Source organism: Enhydra lutris, unplaced genomic scaffold, assembly GCF_002288905.1.
Source record: "Enhydra lutris kenyoni isolate GAN:26980312 unplaced genomic scaffold, ASM228890v2 scaffoldscaffold66, whole genome shotgun sequence".
In the NCBI taxonomy this organism is placed as follows: domain Eukaryota; kingdom Metazoa; phylum Chordata; class Mammalia; order Carnivora; family Mustelidae; genus Enhydra; species Enhydra lutris.
The window spans coordinates 458,949-484,482 of record NW_019154150.1 but is presented as its reverse complement, the minus strand read 5'-3'; the positions used below and the strand labels follow the sequence as shown (position 1 = coordinate 484,482).

Below are 25,534 nucleotides of genomic sequence, written 5' to 3'. Positions count from 1 at the left end.
CTGGGAGAGAGGGCACCCCTTGTCACCAACCCACTGCCCCAAAAGAAGGCCTCGCACACGGTCTCTCGCTGATTTTTACCGTAACTCTGAAGCCGCTGCTATGCCCACTTTGCAGAGGAAACTGAAGCCCAGGGTGGGGAAGGGACCACACAGGTGGGAGCAGGCGGGTATAGGACCTAGCCCAGCCCTGGCTCATATCAAAGGCCCAGGGCCTGGGGGCAGCTTCTCCCTGAGGGAAAAGAGTAGAGGTGAAGGTGCAGAGCCTGTCTGGAAACTGCAGTTTGCTGGGTGTGTCCCAAGGGTCAGCGTCCACCCCAAGGGCAGGCCGGGCTGTTGCAGCGTGTAAGCTGGAGGGGGTGATGGTCAGATCTGTGAGCAGCCTGGGACCTCATGCTGGGGTAGGCCCCCTGGGCCAAGAAGAGGGCTACGGGGAGGGCAGATTCATGAGAACTTAGAGACTGGCCAGATGTAAGGTATGGGTGACAAGGGACTGCAGGAGTGCCCTGTCGTGCAGAAGCAAGTGTCAGTGGTGGTTGGGGCAGGGCTCCGGAGAGGCAGCGGCTAGATGTGGTGTTGTGGCCTGCAGGAGGGTCACAGAGCTGGGCCGCTGGGCTTGCTGGGCTTGCTTTTGGGCGATGCCACTGAATCCACGGGGATGAGGTTTGGCCGTGGCAGAAGACCCGCTTGACCTTGAGGCTACTGGGAGTGTCCTCTCCTGTTGAGGGAGGCCGTCCTGGGTCCGGGCACAGGCTCCACAGACAAGGACCTAGCCATTCTTGTGGCCCTTACCTGGTCTGCTCAGCCAGGGGAGGGACGACGTGGTGTTGGGGACACCACTTGCCGTTTAGTCCATTTCACGAGCTGCACAGGACACCACTACCCATGTTCTGTCCCCACAGTACAGTTGTGTGTTGGCTTCCAGCAGCCAAAGGACTGTGGGGCCTGAAGTGTGTTGTGGCCACTTTCCACCCAGCTCTGAGTTGGTGGTGTGGGTCCTAAGGAAGAAGGAGGGTGACGTCGGGGACAGGTGGCCTCTGCCAGAGGAAACTCCGGGTAGCCTGCCACCTTGGGCGACCCCCTGGTCTCTTTAGGCATCCGCTCCATGACACAGGACAGCAGAAACTGCCTTGGGCTCTCACGGCGAGCCTGTGGCGGGCCGGTTGAAGACCACCCCCAAAAGGAGCAAGTACCCGGACAGGCAGAGGGCGAGGGGCTGGGGACCAGTAGGCAAGGGGACGGTGATCCCAGGGAGGTCAGCTTCTGAGGAGAGTGGGGGTGGAAACCAGGGAGACAGGAGGAAGGAACAGCTACAGAGTGAGAAGTGCCCGAGGGAGAGAGGGAGATGGGGTGGGGAGGCTGTGGTGACACCTGGTGACATGTGGGCAGGGCTGCCATGTCCTCGGACACCTATGGGGCCCCAGGCTGGCAGCCATGGGAACACAGCGCGGGAGGGAGGCCAGGGTGGCCAGCCAGAGAAGGGGGAGTGTGGCACAGAGGGGCAGCAGAACAGATCTGCTCCCCAAACCCATGTAACCAGAAGCAAAGTCACCAGAGCCTGGTCCCTTCCAGGCAGGACGTCGGCAATTCTGGCAACGAGCACGCCCTTCTTACGAAATTAGAGAGAGCTTTATTAAATAAACCAAGTAGAAATGCGCCTATTTACATCCAAGTTGTCAGTTTGAGCTCAAGTAATATGCAAGGCACAATTCTTCCTGTTTCCAGCTTTACAAAAATAAATCACATGGCCCAGCCCTAGAGGCCTGCAGCGGATTCACACTTCTGGCTCAGAGTCAAAGTGGACAACTCCCCACGCAGCAGCCACGCGTACCTGGCTCGGGGGTGGGGGGTGTCTCGAGTTCATCCTGAGAGTGGCCCAGCTCTTGGCCACAGGCAGAGGGGCCACGGTCTGGAGGCCTCCAGTGCTGAATGAACAACGGGCTGGGAAGGAAGAGGGCCTTTTCTTCATTGTCTTCTCCTTCCCAGCCCCTTCCTGGAGAGCAGGCACACTGCCCTCACTGGCCAGGCCGAGCTCCGTGGCTTGCTGGGGGAATGCCACAGGGAGACCGGGGCCTGCACTGGGCGGGCCAGAGGCTCAGGTCTCCTGAGATGTGGAAGGAGGAACAGGTAACACTGGGTCTTTGTGCTTGGGCAGAACACAGTGGCTTCTCCGGAAGAACACATGGAAGGAAAGATCACAGTCTCTGGCTCAAGGACCTTTTCCTAACTATGATTCCATAGAGAAGCGGTGAGAGAGAGAAGGAATCAGACCCCACCAGATAGCCCAATGGGGCTGCAGCCATGTCCCAGGAGACTTTTCCACGCTTAGGAAACAGAAACACAAAGACTGCCTTCAATTCACAGTGGTCCACAGAGAGGCAGAGAGCAGCTGGCTCACAGCTCCCATGGCCCATAGTGTCCCCCGGGGAGGCTGAGCCAGCACGGGGTCCCCGTTGCTGCGTTCCTGAGGCTTCTGTGTGGTCACAGGGCCCGCATCCGACACTCATGTCTGTTCTCTGTCCTCATCTCCTAGCAGGAGCCAGACTAAGGGTAAAGTTTTCACGGCAGGGGGGAAACCCCACAAAAATCCCTGAGGACACTGCAGTACCAACCCCTCCTAGGAAATGGAGCTTCTGCCTGTTTAAAGTCTTGAGAAGAAGGGGATTCTAGAGGCTGGAGAGAAAAGAGAAGCAGGACTGCACGTTGCCCAGAAACCCCAGACAACCAGGCATGAAGGATGAGCCAGCGTGTTCGCGAAGGCTAAGAACAAAACCAAATCCAAGCCACCTGGGACTCCTACGTGTCAGCAGCAGCTAACGGGCACGGCCTGAGCTACAGGCCAGGACAGGCAGCGAGGGGGCCTGGCACTCCAGGCCAGGCCGAGCGGGGGTGTCCCCACCGTGGGGGCGCAGGGCCGGCCCGCCGACTAGTGGGAGGTGTATGCGGGGCTCCACAACCTTGAGGGCGGGCTGGCTCTGCGGCTGGGAGGCAGTGCGTTGAAAGGCGTCGGGGATGAGGCGGCAAAATCTAGGGGGGAGAGAGACGAAGTGAGGAACAGAGCAAATAGGAGAGCTCAGCCTTCCCCGGGGATTCCTCAGTGGCCGTGCCAGAACAGCCCCTGGGAAGAAGTGTTGGCAGCCCACCTCGGCCACCTCGTTCCCCCAGCGACCAGTCCCCCAGGCAGCCCTGGGTCAGTGGCGTGATGTCACCCAAGGGATGGTAGTGATGGCCGGACATGCAGGGAGACCTGGAGCGGAAGCCTGACCCCCCGCTCCCCCACAGCAGACCTGTGGGAGAGAGCAAGCAGCGGGTCTCAGGACCACATGGAAGCATCCATGAGCCCACAGGGCATGCTGGGAGGAGGGCCTGGCTATCCCGGCAGGAAGAGCTCCTTGAGAAAGCTGCATGAACAAAGGCTCCCATGTGAGCAGAAAAGTCCGGAGTATTCCAGAAATAAAGCCAAAACTCCACAGTGTCCTCCCCCAAGACACTGAGGGAGGGGTGCACTGGGAGACGGGGTTAGAAAAGGTGAGTGTCCGCTGTGAGGCTGGCTGGGGGATGTTTGTGGAAGGCTATGGTGCTAGGGGTCCAGGATGCATGCGGGATCTTGTCACCCAGGAAAATGCATCTATACACGAAACTCTTATCTTCCAAAAATTCAGATTCTTTGAAGCCTAGCCATGCCCTCTTGGGCTCAGCAGACACCTGTTCAGGGGGAAGAACCCTCCAGCGGAACACAGATGTAAGGGCTGCCACGCACCGTTGTGGTCGGACAGTGCACTTCTCAAAGACAGAAGTATCCGCTGGAGCTATACAGGGTCACCAGGGAGAGCTGGACTATTAAGAGGAATGGTCCTCGTGATTCCTCTCCCTCTGGGAGATCTATCACTGGGACTGTCTGAACCCGCACCTCTGAGCCAGCCAGCCCAACCCTCTGCGGCCCTCTGCGGCAGCCCTGGCATGGGGAGCCAGTCCCAGCGAGCACACCCACAGACAGCTCCCTGCCACCAGCCTGCCACCCCGCCACCCTGTACGGTTCTGCCTGGGGAAAGCTCTCTTCGCCCAGGACCAGTGTACCGTTACCCCTCCCCAGCTCCCCGATTTGCCTTCTGGGCTTCATACCTCAGCTGCCCCTCTTGCCCAGGCCAGGGCCAGAGCTTCTGAGACTTGGGGTTCAGGGCCCTGATCCCCACTTCTTCCCTCAGGACCCCTTCCTCTTAGCCCCAGTCCTGTCGGCAGATGGGGGGGTACTCACAGTGGGGGCTGTGGCGAGGGCTGGCTCGGGGGGAGAGGGCCAGAGGTGCGTTGAGCTCCCGGGGCGCGCAGACGGTGTGGTAGGCTGCAAGACCATGTGGCTGGTTAGAGTGGGCGGAAGGGGGGGGAGCAACCCAGGGCACACAGTGCAGCCCACCTCACCTATGATCATGACAGCAGTCCCAGCCAGCAGGGCGAAAAGCGTGAAGAACATCACTTGGTAGGAGTCCAGGAAGTGCTGGAAGAGGCTGGCGCCGTCTGCGATCGATGGAAAGACAAGTCACCAAACCAACACATGGACTTGCCTTGTGTCTGTGTGCCCAGCCAGAGGGTGAGGTGAACTGCCCAAGGCCTGGGGTGGTGGACCAGTGCCCGGTCCTGTAGGGCAGTCACCCCAGTGCTCCGTTCTAGCCCATTCTGGGTCACTGGAACTAACCCAGTTCCATCTGAGGCCCCACTTCCTTGGGAGGTGGGCTCAGCGTCCATACCCATTCCCAGGAAGAACAGACGTGTGTGGGGGAGTCGGTGGGGGGGGGGGATGCCCAGGAGGCAGCTGTGTTGTCTGGAAAGGCAAGGCAGTGTTGAAAGTGTCAAGCCATGCGCTGCATTGCTCATGACAACGCCCGTCAGTGCTGGGCAAAGCGCTGGACAGGGCTACTGCCGTTCTCAGAACTGAGGCCCGCGCACCAAGGGATGCCAGTATCATCTGCTCCAAAGCCATCGCACCTCTGGGGCCCTGCCTCGGGGTGGTCCAGACTGTGGCCTCCTCTTCCGTCTCCCTCTACCTCATCCTGCACCCTCCTCTCCCTCACTGGGCTGTCCTGTGTCAGGACACATCCCTGCTTGGCAGTAAGGAGGTGTTTGCCTCTTCAAGTGCCCTTGACCTTGGTCCCATCCCTACAGTGTGCTCCCAGCCAGAACTGACCAGGCCACTTTCTTGCTCTCAAGAAAAGGCCTGAGCCCCTGACCTGGCATTCAAGGCTCCTCGTGGCCCAGCCTCTTATCCTGCATATCACCCCAGGGTCTTACTGACTGCATTGCCCTCCCCCAGCTACTCCTCCTTCTGGACCTGGTGGAAGCAGCCCCTTTGAATGGTACCCTCAAGCCAGCAGAGGTAAAATTACCCCTTCCATGTGCCTCCATTCCTTTCTTGCTGTGTTTATAATCCATGCCCTATTTGGGGTGGGGGGTTTCTCAGGCCTCTGTCCGGCACAGGGCCTGGCATGCAGCAGGTGCTAATAATGTCTACAGAATCAATGAATCGCCCATTACTGAGCACCTATGGTATGTTAGTTAGGCCTTCTTCTAGGCGCCGTCCCCACATACAGTGCTTAGCTTCTGGTGGGGGAAGACTGGTGGCAATCATAATTGTATTAATTAATCATTAACTAATGATTAATTAATCGTTAATTGTATTAATTATTCCATAGGCTGACAGTTGAGAATAGTGCCATGGGAGATGGAAAAAGGCTCGAGTAGAAGTAAGGTTCGAAGTTTCCTACTATATGAGCAGAGAAAGTCTGAGGGAAGGTTGGCTGGATGCAGGTGGGGGTGTTGGCTAAGATAGCTGCCTGGGGCTATCTGGGGGAAAGGCACCCCAGGCAGAGGGAACAGTGAATGCCAGGGACTCAGCTGGGCGCCGCACATGTGCCCCAAACAGGAGTGAGGCCAGCGTGGCTGGAGCAAGGTGCTCACAAATGGGTGGGGAAGGCGGATTACGTGAGGCTTTCCAAGATCCTGGAGACACTTGGGCTTTACCTCCTGAGGGAGGTGGGAGCTATAGCAGAGTGTTGAGCAGTGGAGGGGCATGGTCTAGTCACTTTTCAAAAGGATCCCTCTAACTGCCGTGTTGAGAGCAGACGGGGAAGCAAAGCACGTGTGGCTGCTCAAATGAGCCATATTCGCTTCGCAGGACGTTCTGCATTTCTGAGTCGTCCTGTTATCGATGCCCCTGGGTTGCTGCAAACAGCTAAGACCATGTGGCCCAGCCCTCCCCACCCAGGTCCATCCCAGCTGTGTCCCGTCCCATGGCTCACGAGGACCAGGCCCGCGGCGATCCATCACAAAGGCCACGGTGACCGGAATGGTGATGGCTTGGTTAGTCATGGGGCTGGAGAAGGTCAGGGCGGTGGACAGAGGCCCCTGGCTTCCGGCTGTGGGATCCGAGACGCCGACGGTGTAGGTGATGAAGCTGGGGAGCCCCAAAGACTTCTCCTTCTCAAAGGCCAGCACTGCTGGGGACCCCGATTTCACCTGGGAGAGACATTAGGGCTGGAGAGGAGCATGCCTCACTTCTGCCTGAAATGATGCGCTTCCCTCCTGGGCCCAAGGGTGGAGGAGTGGAGACCCCTCCCCAGGCCCCCTTCCTAGGCAGGTGATGATGGCTGGGTGCTTTTAACGGACAGCAGGAAATCTGCGAGTCGGGGCAGGAGCACGGTGTCTATACTCAGAGTGTTTTTAAGGAAAGGACAAATCAATACCATTGAATTCTAATCAAGGGCTCTTTAAAAAAATGTTAAACTAACATGAACTATCACCAAATGCCAACTTTCCAAGGGAATAGCCTGGAGCTCTGTTCCTGGCTGATCGCCAGCAGCTCAACCCCAAGGCCTGGCAGACCCTCTATCACCAGCAACGAATTCATCCCTCTCTCCAAGGATGTTCAGCCACATTCGCTGCAGCAAGACAAGGGCTGAGGTAAACAGAGGAGCCAAAACCCCCTTGGGCCTGTCACCCCAGATGTCCCAGCGAGCTACATCGCAGGACACAGGACACCATTCACTCAGCACTCAGTAGATGGGAAACTGAGGCCCAGAGCAAGGGGCTTGTCCCCAGCTGTGCAGGTGTCAGTGACAGGTCAGGGATTAGAGGTTTGCCCTCCTGCCCCACGTCAGTGTGCAGTCCTGCACTGACTTCATTCACTGAGCATACCGAACGTTCACTGAGCATGTACTATGTGCCCGGGAAGCCCTATGCTAAGTACTGGCTCCATGTACTTAACTCCTGGTTGGGGAAGACTTGCAGAAATCACAGTAATTCATAGATAACGGTAGTGGCATGGGAAGAAAGAAAAGGATATGGTGTATTCACATTTTCTTTTAAATTTCTCATTTCAAAGAGAGGTGGTCCAGGCCTCCACATTCCCCCTGGCCTCCCTGCTTTCCAGTCATCTCCAAGGCCCCTGGCTCACGTGTGGATGCCACTCACCTCCAGGTTCTCGAGAATCTCCATGGCACCAAAGACCTTGACCTCGGAGCTGGTGTAGTGGTTGCTCAAAAGGATTTCAGCCTGGTCAGTGTACAGCCCTGGGCTGAAGGGCACCTCGGTGCCCACATGCTCTCTGGGGGCATGGCTGCCCGGGATGGAGGCAGTGACCAGCAGTGCCGTCTTTTTCATGCTGAGATGTTTCAGCTGCTTGTCTGTCAGCCTGTGCATCGTGACCGAGCAGAGGTACCGGCCTGTGGAGATGAGGATGTTCCCCATGGTCGCCTCTCCTGCCCGTGTCCTGATGCTACACTTTCTACTGGCTTCTCTAACCGGACAACTCCTACCCCCCTTCAGAGCCCACCTGAGGCATCCCCTCCTCTGGGACCCTCCAGGGACATACCCCTGGTGGCTTGGACACCCTCTCTGGGACCAGCACTCTGGCTCCCTTCCCAGAATGCTCTGGTTCACCAGATCCCCATTGCCCTGACGTTCCCTGGGGTAGGAAGGCGTGGGCCAGTGCTGCATCTCAGGGCCCAGCCATCCTGGCTCAGAGGGACTGTGAGTCAATGATCAACAGTTACCCTGACCCGATGCTGGGCTTACAGGCCGGCTGGGGCTGACTCCCAGTACAGAGACAGGAAGTTCTTAGAGGACATGGATCGGGACTATTTTGGTACCTGCTGAATCCTCCGTGTCTGCCCTGAGTGGACAAACGAGTTAAATGGATACTGCCAAGGGGGGCCCTAGAGAGCCCTCCCGTGCAGCTTAGAACCTGGGTGCCTGTGTTGGAGTCGCTTCCATGCCCGTCCCGGCCAAGTGCCCCTCGGTGGGTGAGTCGGTCTTCTTGCTGGCACGCTTTCCCTCGGTCAGGTGGGAATAACATTTCGCCCCTCATGGGGCCACATTTGCGAGTAAAGAGAATATGGGACCCCTGGGTGCCCACTCTGTACACTTGGGCCCCACACACGACGTGCCCTGACGACACACCTCTAGTGTCTTAGGAAGTGGCCTGGGTACTAACCCGAGCCACAGAGAGCTGCAGGCTGGGCTTAGGGCCTAGCACGGTGCTGTGGCTAACTCCTGCTAATTAAGACTGGGCTGCATGTTCTTGGAAGGAACTGAAAAACGAGCCAAACGCTCATCAACAATCATTATTATACTGATGCTGGCAGTGACCATCAGGGACTCGATAGGAGTGTGTGCTGGCCCATGCTAAGCAGGTCACAGGCACTATCCTACTGAACCCTTGAAGTGCCCCAGAAGGGCACCCCTTTTCTTAGGGTGCATTGGTGACAGCGTCAATTGGCCAGGATGCCAGGGGCCCAGGCGGCTGTTCCAACCCCAGGGCACCAGCCTTCAGCTCCACAGGCCGTGGAACAGTGATGTTCTGACACACTGTGTGGCCCAAACTCGTTACCCAGGACCCTCTAGCCAGTGCTCGTTTGCACTGCTCAGCCCTGTCACCAGGGCGGGCAAGGCACCATCCTGCCCAGTTTGAAGAGCCTTGACACCCAACGGCTCTGGGCCTCGAGCCCAGCTTTTCTAGCTCGGAAGTGTGTCCTTCCTGCCACAGGGAGGGGGCTGTGGAGAGCGGCTGTCACCCAGCATGGGCCTGCCAAGCACTCCTGGTGACCACAAGGAACCCACGTCCAGAGGGTGGCCTCAGTCCCTAGGCTGGGCTCCTGACAGACAGGGCCCCTCTGCACAGAGGCATGGTGGGCCAAACACACCCATTCGAACCCTCGCCAACTCACCCAGAGCTGTGTCAAATCCTGGCTCCACTGTGAAGACGTCACGTGCGGGGAAATCGAAGACGTCTTGCTTGAACTGAACCTGGCAGCTAATGAGGGATTCCGGATGCAGCGTCTCGATGACTTCCATCTGGGCTGGGGAGCACTCCCCTGGAGATGGGAAGTGGGTGAGGAGGGTGTGGGCCAGGCCGGCCCGGGGCCTGTGCACCTGCCCACGGTGCCCCAAAATGAGGAAGCAAGAGCAGGCCGCGCACACAGGCCAGAGGGGTGGCGAACTGACGCTTGCGGGGTGCCCCGGGGCTGCCCCCAGCTTCACGATGCTGCTGGAGGTTACAAAAGCCGAGGACAATTCTAGGGAGGAGGAGGGCCATTCGGAATTGGGGCAAGTCCAGATCCGAATTCGAGCATTTGTGCTAGAGGCTGTATCCAACGGCCTGGCTGGATGGGTCAGGCCCACTAACGCGCATCGTCTGTCCCTGTCAGCGGGGAAAAATGGGCAATTTATTTCTGGACATCAGGAGGGCAAGAGTTCCCCATGAATACGCTGAGGACCATTTCGGCGACTGCATGGTGCTGTCCCCGCACACTGAGGTAGGAAAACAGAGGTGAGTGGATACAGTAAAGGTGTCTCATCAATCAGAACGAGGACAGCCATATTTAATTCCACCAGTTAAGTGGTTAAAAAAAAAAAAAGAAAACCAACCAAAAACAAACAAAAAACCAGTCCGTATTGATGTATTTATTCCTGACAGCTGCTGTCCAGGGCTGTCATGGGCAGGGGACAGGGTCGAATGTTCCATGCACGGCTTGGAAGAGCTGATTACAAAAATCAGCCGTGAGATCTCTGCTAAGTCATTACTTTCTGGGATTCATGTGGGTAAAGTGTGGCTTTCTTTCCTCAGGTGACCCAGGGCCGAAGGGGCATTTCTGGCTCAGACACAGGCTATTTCTGGGCACCGGGATCTTTTAGGAAAGTCTCTTTTCATTGTCTCTGCTTGGGGACGACTTGGATTTCTAAAAAGCTGGAAGCAACAGGCCAGAAGGAGTTTAAATGCAGCTCTGGCGTAAGTTTGAGTGGGAAAAGCAGACAAAATGGCAGCAGAGCCCCTGAGCCCGGCAGGACCCCTCCCCGGACCAAGCAAGCCCCTTACTCTCTACCTCTCAGATTAGAGCTTCTGTCTCCCACGGTGACGGTCACCTTGGAGGCCTCCTGGAAGCTGGTCTGGCCTGGGCGGACGGAACGGGCCACGATCCTTTGAGGGACACCAATCACTATCTGGGAAGGGAGCCGAGGCAACTGCACTGAGCACCGACCACGTGTAGGCCTGGTGGCTGGGCAATTTCGTGACCTCACCCTGCTGCCTGTGATGAGGCACAACCCACTGCACAGGGGACAAGACTGAGGCTCAGCATTCGAGAGACTTGCCCAGAGATGGTGGAGCTGGGGTTAGACCCTGGGGCCAGTTAGACTCTGCAGCCTTGCCCTCTCTCTGAGCTGACTGTTTTTCCAGAACAGCAGAGCCCCAGCTGAACTGCGGGCCTGAATTCTTTCAATGGTTTGGGGTGGGCTACAGAATTTGGCTCCTGGGGCAGTTGTGATCACTTCTCTGTTCATCAGTTTGGTTAATTAGGCTTTCGGTGAAGAGAGAAGGCACTGTTTTACTTTACTGTCATTTATTCAACATAAATCACCTGGATGAAAATGCAACCCACATACCATGGGTAAGGACTGACACCCCCCACCCCCAGGCCAGACTGAAGTCTTCCCAGATTTTTTCCTACCCATCCCCTTCGCTCATCCTGCACTGGCCACACCCAGACCTCCCCCATCCCCCGCCCCAGCTGTGCGCCAACCTTAAGCTTCCACCCTCCCTGCAGAGACTGACCCTGTTGGTCCTTGTAGGCCCAGCTCGAGTCACCCCCTCTAGCTGGAAGCCTGTCTACCCACCTCTGGGCAGGCACTCAGCACTTCCTGCCTCCCACAGATCTGATTTCTACCAGAATGTGATCTCCCTAAGAGCAGGGATGCAGTCTCATTCCTCCCCAAAGCCCACGCAGCTACCAGGGCCATGGCTGATGCAGAAGCATAGGCAGGCCTACGGGCTGGCCCCAGGGCCTTCAGACTCACTGGTAGGCACCTGCACCCTGGCCCTAGGTCTTCCCATCTTCTCCTGGACTCCTCCTGAACACCAGGCTATCATCTTCTCCCCACTTCTTCTTCCTCCTCCTCCACACCTTGCAGAGGGGACCCAAGGCCTTGCCCCTCTCACCTCCTGCTCTAGTATGTTCTGCACAGTCCTGTCCATTCTCAGGTCTTCCAGAACCATCCCTGTCCTTAGCCCCCCAACCCCTCTCCTGCTCCCTGCTCTGGAACTCCAGGAACACCTGCTGCCATACCACCAGCCCCACACAGAGGAGTTGTGGCCATCTTAGGCTGGCCATTTCTCAACTCACTCATCTTCCACCCACACCGGCCCCTCCTTCTGCACCCCTACCCACCTGCCACTGCAGTCAGCGTAAAGGACCAACATCCACCTTGTCACCCAAGGCAGACCCCGGATCCCCAAAGCCTCTTTCTCCCTCAATCCCTACTTCCAAATGGTCATCGATCTCTAATGACTCTCCCTGCTCAGTCTCCCCCAAACCCACTCTTAGTTTCTGCCCGCCCAATGGTGCCAGTCCCATCCCCAGCCCCCTGCCTGGTTTCCCTGCAGCTCCTCTCCCTCTCTTGGGCTCTTAGACTTTGCCAGGCACTGGGACCCGTTCCAAACCTTACCTCTGATCTAGATCACTCTCTACTGTAAAAAACAAACAAACAAAATCCCTGATGAAGCCCTCCTAGGTTTGGCATAAGCTTTTGTCTCTTTGCTGTAAAGTAGTAACAGTGCAGCTAATACCTGCTGAAGGTTTGCTGAGTACCATTCCAAGCGGTTCACACATGCGAGTGCCTTTAATCCTTACAACACTCCTCTATCCATTTCACAGACAGGAAAACCAAGGCATAGAGAGGTGAAATAACTTACCTGATGCCACACAGACTCTCAGTGGCCCAGCTGGGATGCGAACCCAGGCAGCCTGGCCCTCAGGCTCACATGCATAACCACTCCACAGAACTTCCTGGAACCCAGGGTGCATCATGATGGCCATGCCAGCCTCCACTCCTGCCCCCCCCGCCCCACCGCCTAGGTAGGTTCCCGCCGCCGTCAGGGCTGGGCTCTGGAGCTGGGTACAACTTTGCCTAGCCACGCTCTCTCATCCAGCCACCCTCTCCCTCCCCCAGCCAACACCGCCCAGCCCCTCCCCTGCCCACTCTCAGTGGCTCCTCCCCGGGAGAACACAGCTTCGTCAGTCAAGTCACCAGGTGCCCCTATCTGGGATCGGCTCCCTCACTGCACGGCCCCAGCAGTAAATGTGCGAGCTATTAGGTTAAACTGCTGGATTCGATCACGTGCACGCTGGCTCTAAAATGAGACACATTTGGAATGCGGCCCGACTTGGCTCATTGATTCATTCTCGGCTGGAGATAAACAGGAGAGAACGGTTTTGTTCGTCTCCAGAAAGACTCAAGGGGTGGCTTGCCGGGGAGGCTTAACTTCCTCAGTGACGCCAAATCACCACACTGGCCCACCCATCCCAGGACTCCCAGGGGGATGCCCACGGGGGACCTTCCTGCCAGTCCACCAGAGTGTGTAGGAGCCGGGGAATTGGGGGGGGTGTGCCAAAAAGGGAGCTTGTGACAATCCTAGAGGCAGGGGGCAGCGGAACCCAGACTCATGACTCTGGATCCTGACTGCTAGCAAGATGCTACTGCTTCTTTGCTCAAGAAAAGGAAGTCATTCAGTAGAGAAAGCGAAGGGTTTCACCCCGAGAGGGTCAGCCACGTGTGCCCCCAAAGTCCCACCTCCTTGTAGGTCCTCAGGTGCCCAGCAACCTCGTAGTAAATGGTCACAGATCCCGCCTCTCGGGCCACCGCCACGCCTGTCCTCGGGTCGACGTGGAGGACGTTGCTGGCTGAGGAGCTCCAGGTTCCAGAGAGGCCTGGGAGAGGAAGTGCTGGCTGTCACTCACCATTCCTACAGCCAATACCATGGCCAAACTCTGTCCCCCAGGTGACCGCATCAGCCTCCAGCCCTGCCCAGCCCTGTGCTCCACATTGCTGCCCTGGGGCCTCAACTCGTCAACCTCAGGGTAGAAGCCATCCATCCCACTGGCCTTGGCACCCTGACTGGGGCCCACTCTCCCCACCCCCACCCCAGGATCCTGGCTGTAGCCACCTGGGGCTAGCTGCAGGCCTAGGTACCTGCTCTCTGCACAGCTGCAACCCCTGCCCAGAGTGAACCTCCCGCCCTCCTTTCTCTCCAGTGCCTCCCTGCTTGTAATCTCCTGATCATTCCCTTGTCCTAGGATGACCTGGGAGCTGGACCTCTCCACAGGACCACCCCTGCCCACCCCCAACTGTTTATCTAATGTTTTTTAGCAAACAAAGCCAGTGTCAGGCTCGAGAGCGGGTGCTAGACAACATTTCTTAGTTAAAAGCCAGTCACGTTACAGAATATAGACCACAAAATAACAACCACATTCTATTTCTGGCAAGTTAGATTTGTTTTTCTTTAAGAGCAGTGTTTAACTTCCTTTTAAAATGAATTAGATAAAGAAAAAATAGGGAGTCAATCTGAAACTTTGAAAAAAAAAAAACAAACAAATGATGTAGGTCACGGACGTACAACACAGGTGACGTGGGAGCAGCTGAAATCCGGAAATCACGGAACGGGCCCAGTAGCTATTCCCTGCTTACATTTCCTTTTGGATGTGCTCTGTCCAGCCCTGTAACCACTAGGCACAAGTGCCTTCATATGAAATAGGTAGTTCCTTGGGTGCATTTTGAGGGCTGGATTGGGAGGGCCTCCCCGCCTTAGCGGATATGGGATGTCTCCACAGTGGCAGAAACTTCTACCAGACAGTGCTACACGAGCGCAGGGGCTGGCAAGCTTGTTCTGTAAAGAGCCAGATGGTACGTGTGTCAGGCTGTGGGGGCCTGGGGGTCTTTGATGCCACTGCTCGGCCCGGCCGTTGTAGGGGAAACACAGCCACCAACAGCACGTGAATGAAGAGGGATGGCGGAGTTCTAATGACATCCTGTTTGCAAAAAGAGGCAGCACACGGGATTCTGCCTGTAGGGCTCTGATGCCTGCTCTTGGACCTCCTCCGAGTTCTGCTCGTCTTACCCGCACCAAGGGAGCCCACTCCCATCTTTGGGGCTGCCCGGATTCAGAAGGAGTCCCCGGCCCGTATCCATCTCTCTTACCTGCCAGGCCGACCAGGACTGTGGCCAGACAGAGCACGTCTCCCACCACAAGCACTGCAGACAGCTCCGGGGAGATGGCCTGCTGGACGGGCAGCGGGACGAAGTCGTTGAGGCCCACATGCTCAGCATCCCACACGCTGAGTAGCGTCAGGCCGACGCTGATGGTGCGCACGACGCATGTGTGGTTGGTGGCACCCTTCCCGATTTGCACAAACTCGTCTCTAGGCACAGGAGGAGGAGGTGGGCGCTCAGTCTTAGGGAAGAGGTGCCTGACCCCGGAGGGAGAAATATGGAGCCCTGCCCAGACAAGCTTCTTGCTGACCGTGGCCCCAGACGTCCCTTCGGCTCAAGGTTACTGAGCAGCTGGTGCAGATCTGGGGCCACTGCAGGCCATGCTAAACCTGACCTCCTCCCCCCTGTCCCGGGAGGAGCCCTTGGCCCACAGCTGGGGTGGCCTGGAGCATGTCCCCATGTTCTAGAAGGGAAAGCTGAGGCCAGAGGGCAAGGGGAGTTACAAAGCGCTTGCCAGTCCCTTCCCAACAGGGTGGGAGGTTCTCAGGAGACACAATCTCTGTCTCCTGCCTCCTCTAAAATGGGGATGAGAATAAACCCATGGCATCCTAGGCTTGACGTAGCGCTAAACCAGGTCGGTGGCTACAAAGCACAGGGACCAGCAGCTGGTGCATGACACGTGCTTGGTCAGCACCAGGCCTGGACTGGCTGGCCAGAGAGGCAGGGTTTCTGGCTTTATCACTTCCCTCCAGGAGAGAGGCTCCCACCACAAAAGGGCCAGCACGACTTCTGTGGGGTAGCCGAGGGGCTGGGAGGACCTGCCTCCATTTTCTCCAGGGTAGCCTTGATCCCAGACTGAGGCACAGCTCATACCACGGGCACAGAGCTCCACGGTTTGCCAGAGGCCTTCATGACTATGGCCTTGGTTGATGGCCCTGAGGACGAGGCAGGTTCCCCACATGACAGGTATGGAGACTGAGGCCTGGAGAGATGAGCTGCCTTGCCTAGGAAGGGTCCACAAAGGGTAGAGCTGGGGCTTGAACGGGGCCTAACTCCAAACCCCAGTCCTTCTACCATGCTACTTCCCCAGTGTTGGCCCTGGGTATGTGAGCCACAGGGAACACATCTGTTGCAGGCCTGCGGGGAGGCCAACTTGCAATGGTCACTCACACCTGCATATATTCTTCTGTTCCCGTACTCCCTAGAACTCCTGCCCAAGCTGTCCTCTTTCCTCCTGTGCCCAATTCCTCTCTCTCCTGCTTTTAGCTAGTCTGTACCAGAGGCTTTAGAATCACCTGGGGGTCTCCTTAAAACACCAAGTGTTGGGTCCTGGGAACTTGTATTTCTAAGGGCTCCTGCCCAGCTGGTCTGGGGACCACGCCTTGAGACTCACTGCTCCAGCAGACCCAGTCAGAGGTTTCGGCGGGCCCAGATGGAGGCCACGGCTCTCTTCCTGCTCTGGAGAGCGCCCTGTCACCTCACCTGAGACCTTCCAAAATACAGCTGCAGCTAACAGCTATAAGAGATAGCCAAAATGACTTGCCCGTGGAGCCAGATGCGACCTGGTATTCAAACCCACTTTCTGGCTGTGTGACCCAGGGCAAGTGGCTTGACCTTTCTGGGCCTTGGCAAATGGGCTATAGTGAGGTGTCAGTGAGACACAGCAGAGGCAGTGAACATCACACTCCTTCCTCACCAGCACCGGAGTGCTGGAAGGTGTGGGCCTTATGGGGTGACCAACTTTTGCATCCGCCGATCACAGAGCCAATGCATTGGCCATGACTATGTCGTGGTTCCATGTTCCCTGCGACGGGCTTTCCCAGGTATACAGAAGTCTTACCTCAAGCCCTCCAACCCCAAACCCAAACCCTGACACCTATGTCTCACCTCCTGCCCACCAGGGACATCACCGATAGCTTCCTGCCACATGGTAATAAAGGCTCTGGCCCGTTTTCCCCTCAATCCTGCCTCCTGAGCAAGCCCAGGGCTTCCCCTTGGGGCCCTACAAGTGTGGCATGTTCCCTTTTCTTGGTGACCGCAGGTAATGAAGTCTCCTTTCAGTGACACTAGACTGTCCAGTTGCCATCCAGGTCCAACTGAGGCACTCCTTCCCATGAGAAATGAGGGTCTCCCACAGCCTACCTGTTGGTTGCAAAGCTGAGCACCGAGTTGTGAGCATGGAAGATGTCTCCAGAGTTGTCGTGGAAGTGGACTGTGAAGGTCACAGTCATTCCCAAAGGCAGGGCTGCCAGAGCCTCCTTGTTGTGGGTGTGCAAGGCAGGGCTCATGGAGATCCTCAGGTAAGAAACAGGAGACACCTGAGGACATGAGCAGATGTGGTAGTGACTGCTCTGGGAACCAGCCTCCCCAGCTGGGAGGTACTACCCTCGGGAAGGACCGGGGACTGGATTGACGTTGGGGTCCTGGAAAGAGGAAAGGCCTTGTTCTCCTGAGAGTCCTGAACTAGTGATGAGATTCCTGCCTTCCCACACAGCGGGCCAGATTCATGAAAAGAAAACCCAACCTATAAGAGCCAAAACCCGTGACTTTGAAAAAATTATTATCGTTATTCATTTTGCAAAAATATCCCCTAGGCTTTGAATGCTCGGTTTCTTTGGGAAACTTGGCTCTCCGGGCATTCAAGTGAAGGAATGCCCGTTGGGGACTTCAGGGGAAGCATTAACTGGGGGGCACTGGGAGGCTCCAGGGAAAACAGGATGGGGAGGAGGAAACCCGAGCTCCAGAGACGGTGCCCTGGCCCCCTAACTCCGAGTAAAATCTATCCTGGCCAGAACGTTCACTCCCTCGAAAGACCTAATTTCTGGGATAAAGCTCAGTGGGTACAGTGATAGGTAAACAGTTGGTGCTCAATACCTATTTGCTGAAGTAGGATGAGCAGTGAGTAGATTCCATTTACTCAAAAAGTAGGGTGGAGGGTTCCCTGCAAGGCACCCACCTTGAAACAAAAAGGCACTAATTAAGGAAGCAGGTCAGGGACCCAGGCAAAAATCTCAAAACTTGAAGTCACGTGTCTTGTCTGTCACTCAGGATTCAGCCTGTGGTGAGGAGGTACAGGAGGGAAATCTGGGGGACCCACCCAAAGGATGCCCAAGGAGAAAGCCCCCAGCACTAAGGAGCACGGAATGGCAGGGGGGGCATGGAAAGTGTTGTGATAAGTCTGGGGGACACAACCCCAAGCCCAGCCCATGTGGATTAGGGCCCAGGCTCTGCCTCACAGTCACCAAGAGTGACTCACTTCCACTATAAGTCTCACTTTCCTTGCCTGTAAAATGGGTTACTGAATTCTCCATGTCACCATGGATAAAATGCAATGATTTCTGCGCCGGGCATCTAGCACACACAGCCACTACTCCTGGGCACCAATCAGGTACCGGTGGCCCCATCGGGACACGGAGGTGCCAGTTCCAGCAGATCATAGGCCTTGCTGGGCCTCAGTTTCTCCCTCTGTGAAATGAGGCCATTGCGATCAGTAACCTCCAAGGACCTTCAGCTGTGACATCCAGAAGATGCTATAGCTTTTCCTCTAAGACATTTGCCCCCAAGTTATCCTTCAGTGAATTCTTCCATACAATTTCTCAGCTCAAAGGTGAATAGATCCATTTTACACCTGCGAGGGGCAGGTTTTTCCTTCAGTGCTATTGCTTTCATTACTCTAAAACAGGAGGAGAACACGATCCTACCTTTATGGCAAAGATGATGGTTTGGTTGGCCCCGAAAGGCTCTTGGGCAGTCACTTCGATTGTAGACGTCCCGATCACAGACCCAGACGTCAGGAAGCCCTTCTCGTCCACGTGCACCACGGGGACCTTCTCCGGCCCATCCAGGACGCGGTAGCTCAGAGATGCCGCGCCATCCCTTTGAAAAACAAATAGACCCAGTTTTTCAGAGCGCAGCAGGGAGAGCAGGTCGCAGCGAAGGGGCCCAGCGTCTCTGCCCTGAGATGCAGCCATCTGGGCTTCCCGAGGGCTCCTGGGAGAAGAAAAGACCTGAACCTGGCCCCACTGTACATTAGGACCCGGGTGGGCAGCCTGCGCATAACCTCCTTGGTCCCCTGTGGGAAACCTAATATGGAAAACTGATGGTTCCAAGGAGAGCATTGCTTCTGGGAGAAAAGACTGACAGCTGAGCTTCTCTCATCCCTTGCATGGGACATTTGCTATAAAGATCGTTTCTGGGGGGGCAGCTGGGTGGCTCAGTGGGTTGAGCCTCTGCCTTCGGCTCAGGTCATGATCCCAGGGTCCTGGGATCAAGCCCCGTGTCGGGCTCTCTGCTCGGTGGGGAGCCTGCTTCCCTCTCTCTCTGCCTGCCTCTCTGCCTACCTGTGATCTCTGTCAGATAAATAAATAAAATCTTAAAAAAAAAAAAAAAAGATCGTTTCTGGGGCAGAATGTTTCTCATTTACTGACATAAGGCGGCCTGGCACAGTGGAAAGTGGATAGGGTCCTGAGTCGGGCAGATGCTGAGCACAGTCCCAATGCCCGGCAGACAGCTGCGTGCCTCAAGGCACCTCGTGTCTCCTCTCTCGGCCCTCAGTTTCCCCAACTGTGAAAGGGAAGCAATGGTCTTGCCCTGTCTAATTTCTAAGGGCAGGGGACTGGGTGAAAATGGGCTACTTGCTCAGAAAATGGTTCGTAAAGCTGCCAATGATCTTCACTGGTTAGAAGTGAAGTTAGAAGTGTGGTTAGAACTACCACAGTGTTTTATACTCTCTCCCATGTGTTTTGTTTAATAAAGAAACGACAAGGGGCGCCTGAGTGGCTCAGTGGGTTAAAGCCTCTGCTTTCGGCTCAGGTCATGATCTCAGGGTCCTGGGATCGAGCCCCGCATCGGGCTCCCTGAGAGCCTGCTTCCTCCTCTCTCTCTGCCTGCCTCTCTGCCTACTTGTGATCTCTGTCTGTCAAAAGAATAAATAAAATCTTAAAAAACAAAAACAAAAAACGACAAGAAGGAAATGTGCTCGCTCCCAGGGCTAGCCTCTGTCACCTTGCTCTTTGTACGCAGCCCTATGGACCCTCCTCAGATGACGATAATAAGTGCTATTGCCTCGGCTGCAACTTTCTGCCCCATCACCAGCCCCTTCCTTGGAACCCGCAGAGGGTCCTGCTCACCCTTCAAGACCCAGCTCAAGAGGTGCCTGCAGGGCTCAGTCAGCTAAGTGTTTGCCTTCGGCTCAGGTCATGATTCCGGGGTCCTGGGATGGAGCCCCAGTAGGGCTTCTCGCTCAGCGGGGAGTCTGCTTCTCCCTCTGCCCCTCCCCCTGCTCTTGCTTGAGCTCTCTCGCTCTCAAATAAATCAAATCTTAAAAAAAAAAAAAAAAAAGACCTAGTTCAAGCATTTCCATCCGACATGTCTCCCCTAAAGCCTCGCACAGAAGGCCCTGCTCTGGGCTACAGCTTAACCATCATACCTTGTTTGGCCGCCAGCCCTTCTCGTGCCATGCTCCTCTTCCCCACCACGGGCGCATCAGATGGTATTTAGACATGTGTGTGTTTCACGCAACATGCAAGTACCCTGTGGTCCTTGGAGCACCCCCCTTGGCAAACCGCCGCTCACACGCAAGTCAGGGCTACCAAAGGCACCCGCGGGAAGGCGAGACAGGAATTGCACGGCAGTCACAGTGTGAGTCCCCCCCGAGTGGGGACCTGGCTGAATGCAGGGCTGGGGTGGGGCCCAGAACTTGCCTTTCACCCTGTGCCCTGGTGATGCCCACGCTGCTGGCTCAGGAATGCTACCCACCGAGCAGCGTGTCTTGAAGACAAAGGGGCATTTGGAAGTTTGACTCTTCCAAGGTGGTACATTTTCCCCCTTTGGAGTCGCGGACTGGAGCGGTGGGCATTACAAGCTCGCTGGGCACCAGGGAAGAGGAGACAGGCCCATGGGGACCAGCGACGTGGAGCCGCAGGAGCAATCGGCGGGGCAGGGAAGGGGCCTGCAGAAGCCACACCCTCTTCGCAGAGAGAGGGACGCAGCTGGCTGGAAGCGTCTGCGGCTCCTGACAACTGTGACAAACGAGTCGTCGGACGCGGAGAGCCGCTCCTCAGCCTGCTGCAAACGAGCGCTGAGTCACGTACCTGTTTGTCTGAAGCTTTATAAATGAGTTGGGTGACATTAGTATTTGTTCTGCTTCTATTTCAGGGTTCAGCAGCAGCAGCTTCTCGAATACCTGGAACGGAGGGTGAGGTTGGTTCCCTGGCAGGCGCTGGAGTCCCATCCAGCCCCCTGTCCCCCGTCTTGGCAGTGAGACCGGGTGTGGGGGGGCAGAGATGAGGAACACCATTGGGGGCACCTGCCAGATGGCAGGGAATGGGATGGGAAGGGCAGGCTTTTAACAGAGGCCAGGGGTGTGATGAGAACGAGCGGACAGGCTCATGTGTGCATACCCCATTGAAGCCAGGGAGCACAGGCTGCTCCCCAGGTTCCCGTGGTGGGTGGGGATCTTTGTGGGCATGGAAGGAGGTGTGCAGAATTACAGGGCTCAGGGTCTGTCTCAGGTGATCCTCATTGTGCCCAAGTTGGGATAAACCCTAGCTGCCCCTCGGCCCTGATCTTCCTCCCTCTTGTCGTGCTCTCCTGGGAGCCACACGGTGCGGGGGCGGGTGGGTCAGTGAACCAGACTGGCAGGTGAGAAACCTGGTCATGTCAGAGCGAATCGGATTAAATCTGATCCTCGCTTCCCAGGAGCCCCAAGGCCTGCCACAGCTCCCCAGCCTATGATCGCAGCTCTTACGGGAACTCCAGACCCCTCCTGACAAGCACACTAACTGCCTACCACCCTTCCAAGTCCTTTTCTCTAGGGGGCCTTGGGAGGACCTCTCTTGGCCTCTGGGCCTGGATGCTGAGTCCAGCTTTGTGCTCCCCCACTGGCTTCTGATCTCATCAGATGGGCTGGATTCTAAAGGGTCCAATTTTCCTTCCCTCCCAGCCTTGCTATGTTCTGATCATATACATAAGCCCAAACGTCCTCATCTGTAAAATGGGTCTAAAAAAAATAATCCTTGCCACATTTGTCTCAAACAGCGGGCCTCATGTGGCAATGAGAGCAGTGCTTCCTAAATGGTGACTGATAAATCGTCTCTGGGAGCAAGATGGGGTTCTGATGTTGGGTGGGGGTCCCTGCACTGGGCAGGGGTACCCAGTGTAGAGCACCGGTTCTGACTTGGACACATGCATGGGCCAGGAGACATACTTATAAATAGGTTTCCTCCTGCTTTTCTTACATGCATGTTCTTTGTTGCCCCTCTTCGGAGGGAGAGGCGGCTGTGAGAGGGATCTTACTTTCCTGTTAACTCAAGTGTCAGGAAAGCAGCAGTGTGAGCACCAGGGTCAACAGCGATGGACCCGTGGCCTCACCACCCGGGGGACGACGAGGGGGAGCGGTGGGGCTGGCTCTGCTGAGGGGAGGCTGCTTTTCGCCTGCTGATTCTGGCGTGTGCCAAGACACCAAATCTTTAGGACAAGCTGCCTACTGGGTTTTTAGACAACATCTTCCTATTTTTAAATGTTGGCAACAAATAAAAATTGTTTCAGGGCGCTGCATGAGCCAAAGCAAATACATCTGTGGGCTAGATCCAGCATGTTGAAGTTTCTGAGGTACTCAAGCCTCCAGCTGTCAGCTCGGGAAACTGAGGCACAAAGATGTTAAGTGTCTCACTTGAGGTCACAGAATGTGGAAGCTGCAAAGCCCTGTCTTTAATCCCGTGAGAGGCACCAGACATGAGGGGGCTTGAGTCTGTTTCTTTTCTCATGATATTTAGGGACCACTTTCAGTTTTTCTTTACAATTTAGGGGGACCCAGAGGTTTTACTGAGTCCCAGATGGGCAGAACGGGGCCCTCTGAAGCTAAAAATGCTCTTCAGAAGCAACTCGTCCCCTCCCTAGTTTTACAAGGGCCCCGAAGGACAAGGGAGGTAGGAGGGCAGGCCAGAGACAGAAATACGGGTGCTGAGCCCCGGGAGGGAGAAGAGCCATCCCAGGCCGTCCACACAGCACAGCCCTCTAGGCCTTTCTGGGCCCACCGCCCATTCACCACAACCTGGAGGGGACACTTGGACCCCTTCCCCCTTGGGCCGCAGGCTCGTCCTCAAGCAGCAGCCCCTGCGGACTTCATGGGAGCACCTCCCAGGGGAGACAACACTGGGAGGTGGAGAAAGGCAAGTCTGCCTCCGCTAAGTGCTGAGTATTTGTGAAATTAACACAGACAATTCAATGAATGCCTCACAATTTTCCAGCTTCTTCCTACCACGAAGGTGCCTCCAACACCAAGCATAGAATTATCTGCTATTTCAGACCTCCAGGACTTTGTACACACCGCTCCTGCCACCTGGCCTGCCAGCCACCCACCCCCATCCTGCTGGCCTGGGGCAGCCTCGACTCTGGGCTCCCACGGCACCTTATATACTCCTGGCCCCTGCAGACTGAGAAGCCATCAGGTGTAGGGGTGGTAGCAGGGCTCATGTGGGCCCGAATGGCCCTGGGTTGGGGGTTGGGTGGTCACACTGGCTTTCCCGCTAATGGTGGCTCCGGCCCCCCCACCTTTACCTGGATTTGGATCTCATCGGCGAGTTCTTTGGCGAGGCCGTGCAGCTGCCCAGCAGTGGGGTCCAGAGCCTTGACCACCACCCTCAGCCCGGTCTTGCCTTTCACCCGGCCATGCACGTTCATGGCAAAGTTGTACTGTGACGGCAGCTGTAGTGAAGCCTGGGACAGACACCAAATGCGTTCTCAGGAAAGGCCTAGGGCCCTGGTACCCCTGACAGCTGGTCCTGGGTACAGGAACCTCCCAACCACCCCCTCCCTGTTGTGCATAGGTAAGGCAAAAAGAAACCTCCCCAAGCCAACCCCTACTTGGGCCCTGCATGATCACAGTGCACTGGGGGTGGCAGGCCAGAGTCACCGGGGCTGACTCCCTGTCCCATTTCCCCACTGGCACACCGGGTGACATACGCCAAGTCCCTTCCTTTAGATGGGCTCCAGTCAGCACAAAGAGGGGGCCAGTACCTTCTCTTTCAGCTCTGAGGTTTGAGGAAAGGCCAGGGTCCCTCTAAGAAGGGCTAAGGGGAGGGGAGTTTGGCCTCAGGGAAAAATCTGGAAAAAGCCCCAGGGCTGCCAGGCATCACCTCAGAGAGAAGGTGAGAAGTTACAGACTAGGGACCCTGACCCAGACCCTGTGATGTTCTGGAACTTCTGCAGCCTCCCCACAGCCTGTCATTGTTGCTGCCTTCTGAAGTTGGCTACTGTGAAGCCCGTCTGTAGCACTTAGCAGTGTGTGCTTCAGGTGGAAAGGGCTACGAGGAGGGAGAGCTAGAAGCCCAGATTCCTGGACACGAGAGGACTGGGAGTGGAGGAAGGACACTACGGGAGGATGGTGTGGTGGCAGCATTTGCAAGAAGCTGTCCCGACGAGCCTTGAGAGTGAGAACGGGGCCAGCAGCAGCCTGGGAGCGAGGGCGCAGACCTCACGGGCAGAAATATGGGGAGAGACCTTCTTGCTCTGGGCACTGGCGCACGTGCCGGGGGAGGGGGCCCTGGGTGGGTAGTTACCTCGTGGTGTCGCCCCCGGATGTCCAGGATGTCCCGCTTGGTGACAGACCAGTGGAAGGTCAGGCCTGGCACAGCGTTGCCAAAGGAGAAAGGATTCTGATTGTTGGTGATCCCAGTGATATAAACAGGCATCTGCAGGAGAGAAGTCAGGCCTGTGATCACAGGAGTCCCGCTGCCGAGAGGGCCCCCCAGAGCCCCAGGGCACTGACTGTTGCCTTCGTGCCATGGGACCTGTGCCCCATTCTTCCCTTACCAGAGATGGGCCCAGTACAGGTGCAGGAGGGGCGGGCGGAACAGCCAATGATCAAATCAAAGACAGAACAAGCCCCTCCGTGCACTGTCCTTCTTGGGCTATGGACAGTGTCTCATCTTGGCTGACCGACCCCCACCCCCTTCGTGATGTGACCCCCCCATCCCCCCAGAGTTCCAGGGTGCCGGCAGCCTCCCAGATGGCACAGCTCATTCTGCCCTGGGGTCCCTGTCTCTGCTCTTTTCTCTCAACCTAGCCGGGGGTCCCCACACACGGGGGGATGGGCATGGGTGGGAATTGCAGTTTCTGAGTGCTCGCCAGGGAAAACACATGGAGGAATACTGCCAAAAGCTAAGAGCAGACTCCATGCCAGGCTGTCGGGTCGATTTCCAGTTCTATCACTTACTCGCCATGTGACCTACGGCCCAGGCCATAGGCTTTCTACGTGCGTTCATTTCCTCATCTATATTGGAGAGATGACATGGGGAGCAACCTCACGGGTTGTTAGCAAACACTGACCGAATTACTGCATAGAAAGCATGGAGCAGGGTACCCGCCATACGAGCGTGAGCTCCTGTTATGTGCCAGGTGCTTTTCTAGGTGTGGGAAACTGGCAGACTCTGGGGGGGTGGGGCAGGGCACAGGTGTCCCTCAGTAATATTGCTGGAGAAATCACAAGGGACCTGGAACAGGAAATACGGGGAAGGCTCCTAAAGCTAGAGCTGAACCCATGGACTGTTGGGGGGCCTGCTGAATGGGAGAAGGAATAGCGACCTAGCCATGACTCCGCCAAGCTCATCCCGAACCAGAACTCAGAGCCCAAGACCCGCCAGGAGGCTGCTTAGACAGCCAGCACGGATGGGAGGGGCCGGAGAGCTTCCCGCCTCACCTGGGTTCCTGTCCTCATGCGAGTGATGGGGGCTCGGATCCTCACCGCCTGGAGAAGCAGCACCTCCACCTCCACGAGGTCCTAGGAGAAGGGGCTTTGGGAGTTCAGGCTGGCTGCGGGAGGGACTAGGGGCTACCAACAGGTGTCACACAAAGGGACCCCTCCAGGGAAGGAGGATCTTGTTAAGGCCAGCTTAGGGTCCTGCAGGCCAGGAGGTCCTCACAAGATGTCTAGCACCTGCTTCTCTTGCCCACGCAGCCTGGCTTTGTGGGTGGCTCACCCCCCCAGAGATCTGGCTGCTGTTTTTCC

At 56.5% G+C, this 25,534-nt stretch overlaps 1 protein-coding gene across 1 annotated transcript in view; it reads right to left on the bottom strand.

Annotated features, from left to right (window-relative positions):
* Nucleotides 1–1,607: 1,607 nt before the first annotated feature.
* Nucleotides 1,608–25,534, bottom strand: part of LOC111159061 (nucleoporin 210) — a 104,508-nt gene continuing 80,581 nt past the window's right edge. Inside the window, exons 26-40 of the mRNA XM_022521440.1 lie at nucleotides 25,226–25,306; nucleotides 24,087–24,218; nucleotides 23,086–23,244; nucleotides 20,619–20,710; nucleotides 18,228–18,402; nucleotides 16,669–16,844; nucleotides 14,515–14,735; nucleotides 13,111–13,247; nucleotides 10,368–10,485; nucleotides 9,213–9,359; nucleotides 7,459–7,709; nucleotides 6,288–6,504; nucleotides 4,414–4,509; nucleotides 4,253–4,336; nucleotides 1,608–3,024 (exon numbers count right to left, since the gene is read on the bottom strand). Coding sequence (XP_022377148.1) covers nucleotides 2,924–3,024; nucleotides 4,253–4,336; nucleotides 4,414–4,509; nucleotides 6,288–6,504; nucleotides 7,459–7,709; nucleotides 9,213–9,359; nucleotides 10,368–10,485; nucleotides 13,111–13,247; nucleotides 14,515–14,735; nucleotides 16,669–16,844; nucleotides 18,228–18,402; nucleotides 20,619–20,710; nucleotides 23,086–23,244; nucleotides 24,087–24,218; nucleotides 25,226–25,306 — 2,187 coding nt within the window. The 3' untranslated portion in view covers nucleotides 1,608–2,923. The remainder of the gene's footprint in view (nucleotides 3,025–4,252; nucleotides 4,337–4,413; nucleotides 4,510–6,287; nucleotides 6,505–7,458; nucleotides 7,710–9,212; nucleotides 9,360–10,367; nucleotides 10,486–13,110; nucleotides 13,248–14,514; nucleotides 14,736–16,668; nucleotides 16,845–18,227; nucleotides 18,403–20,618; nucleotides 20,711–23,085; nucleotides 23,245–24,086; nucleotides 24,219–25,225; nucleotides 25,307–25,534) is intronic.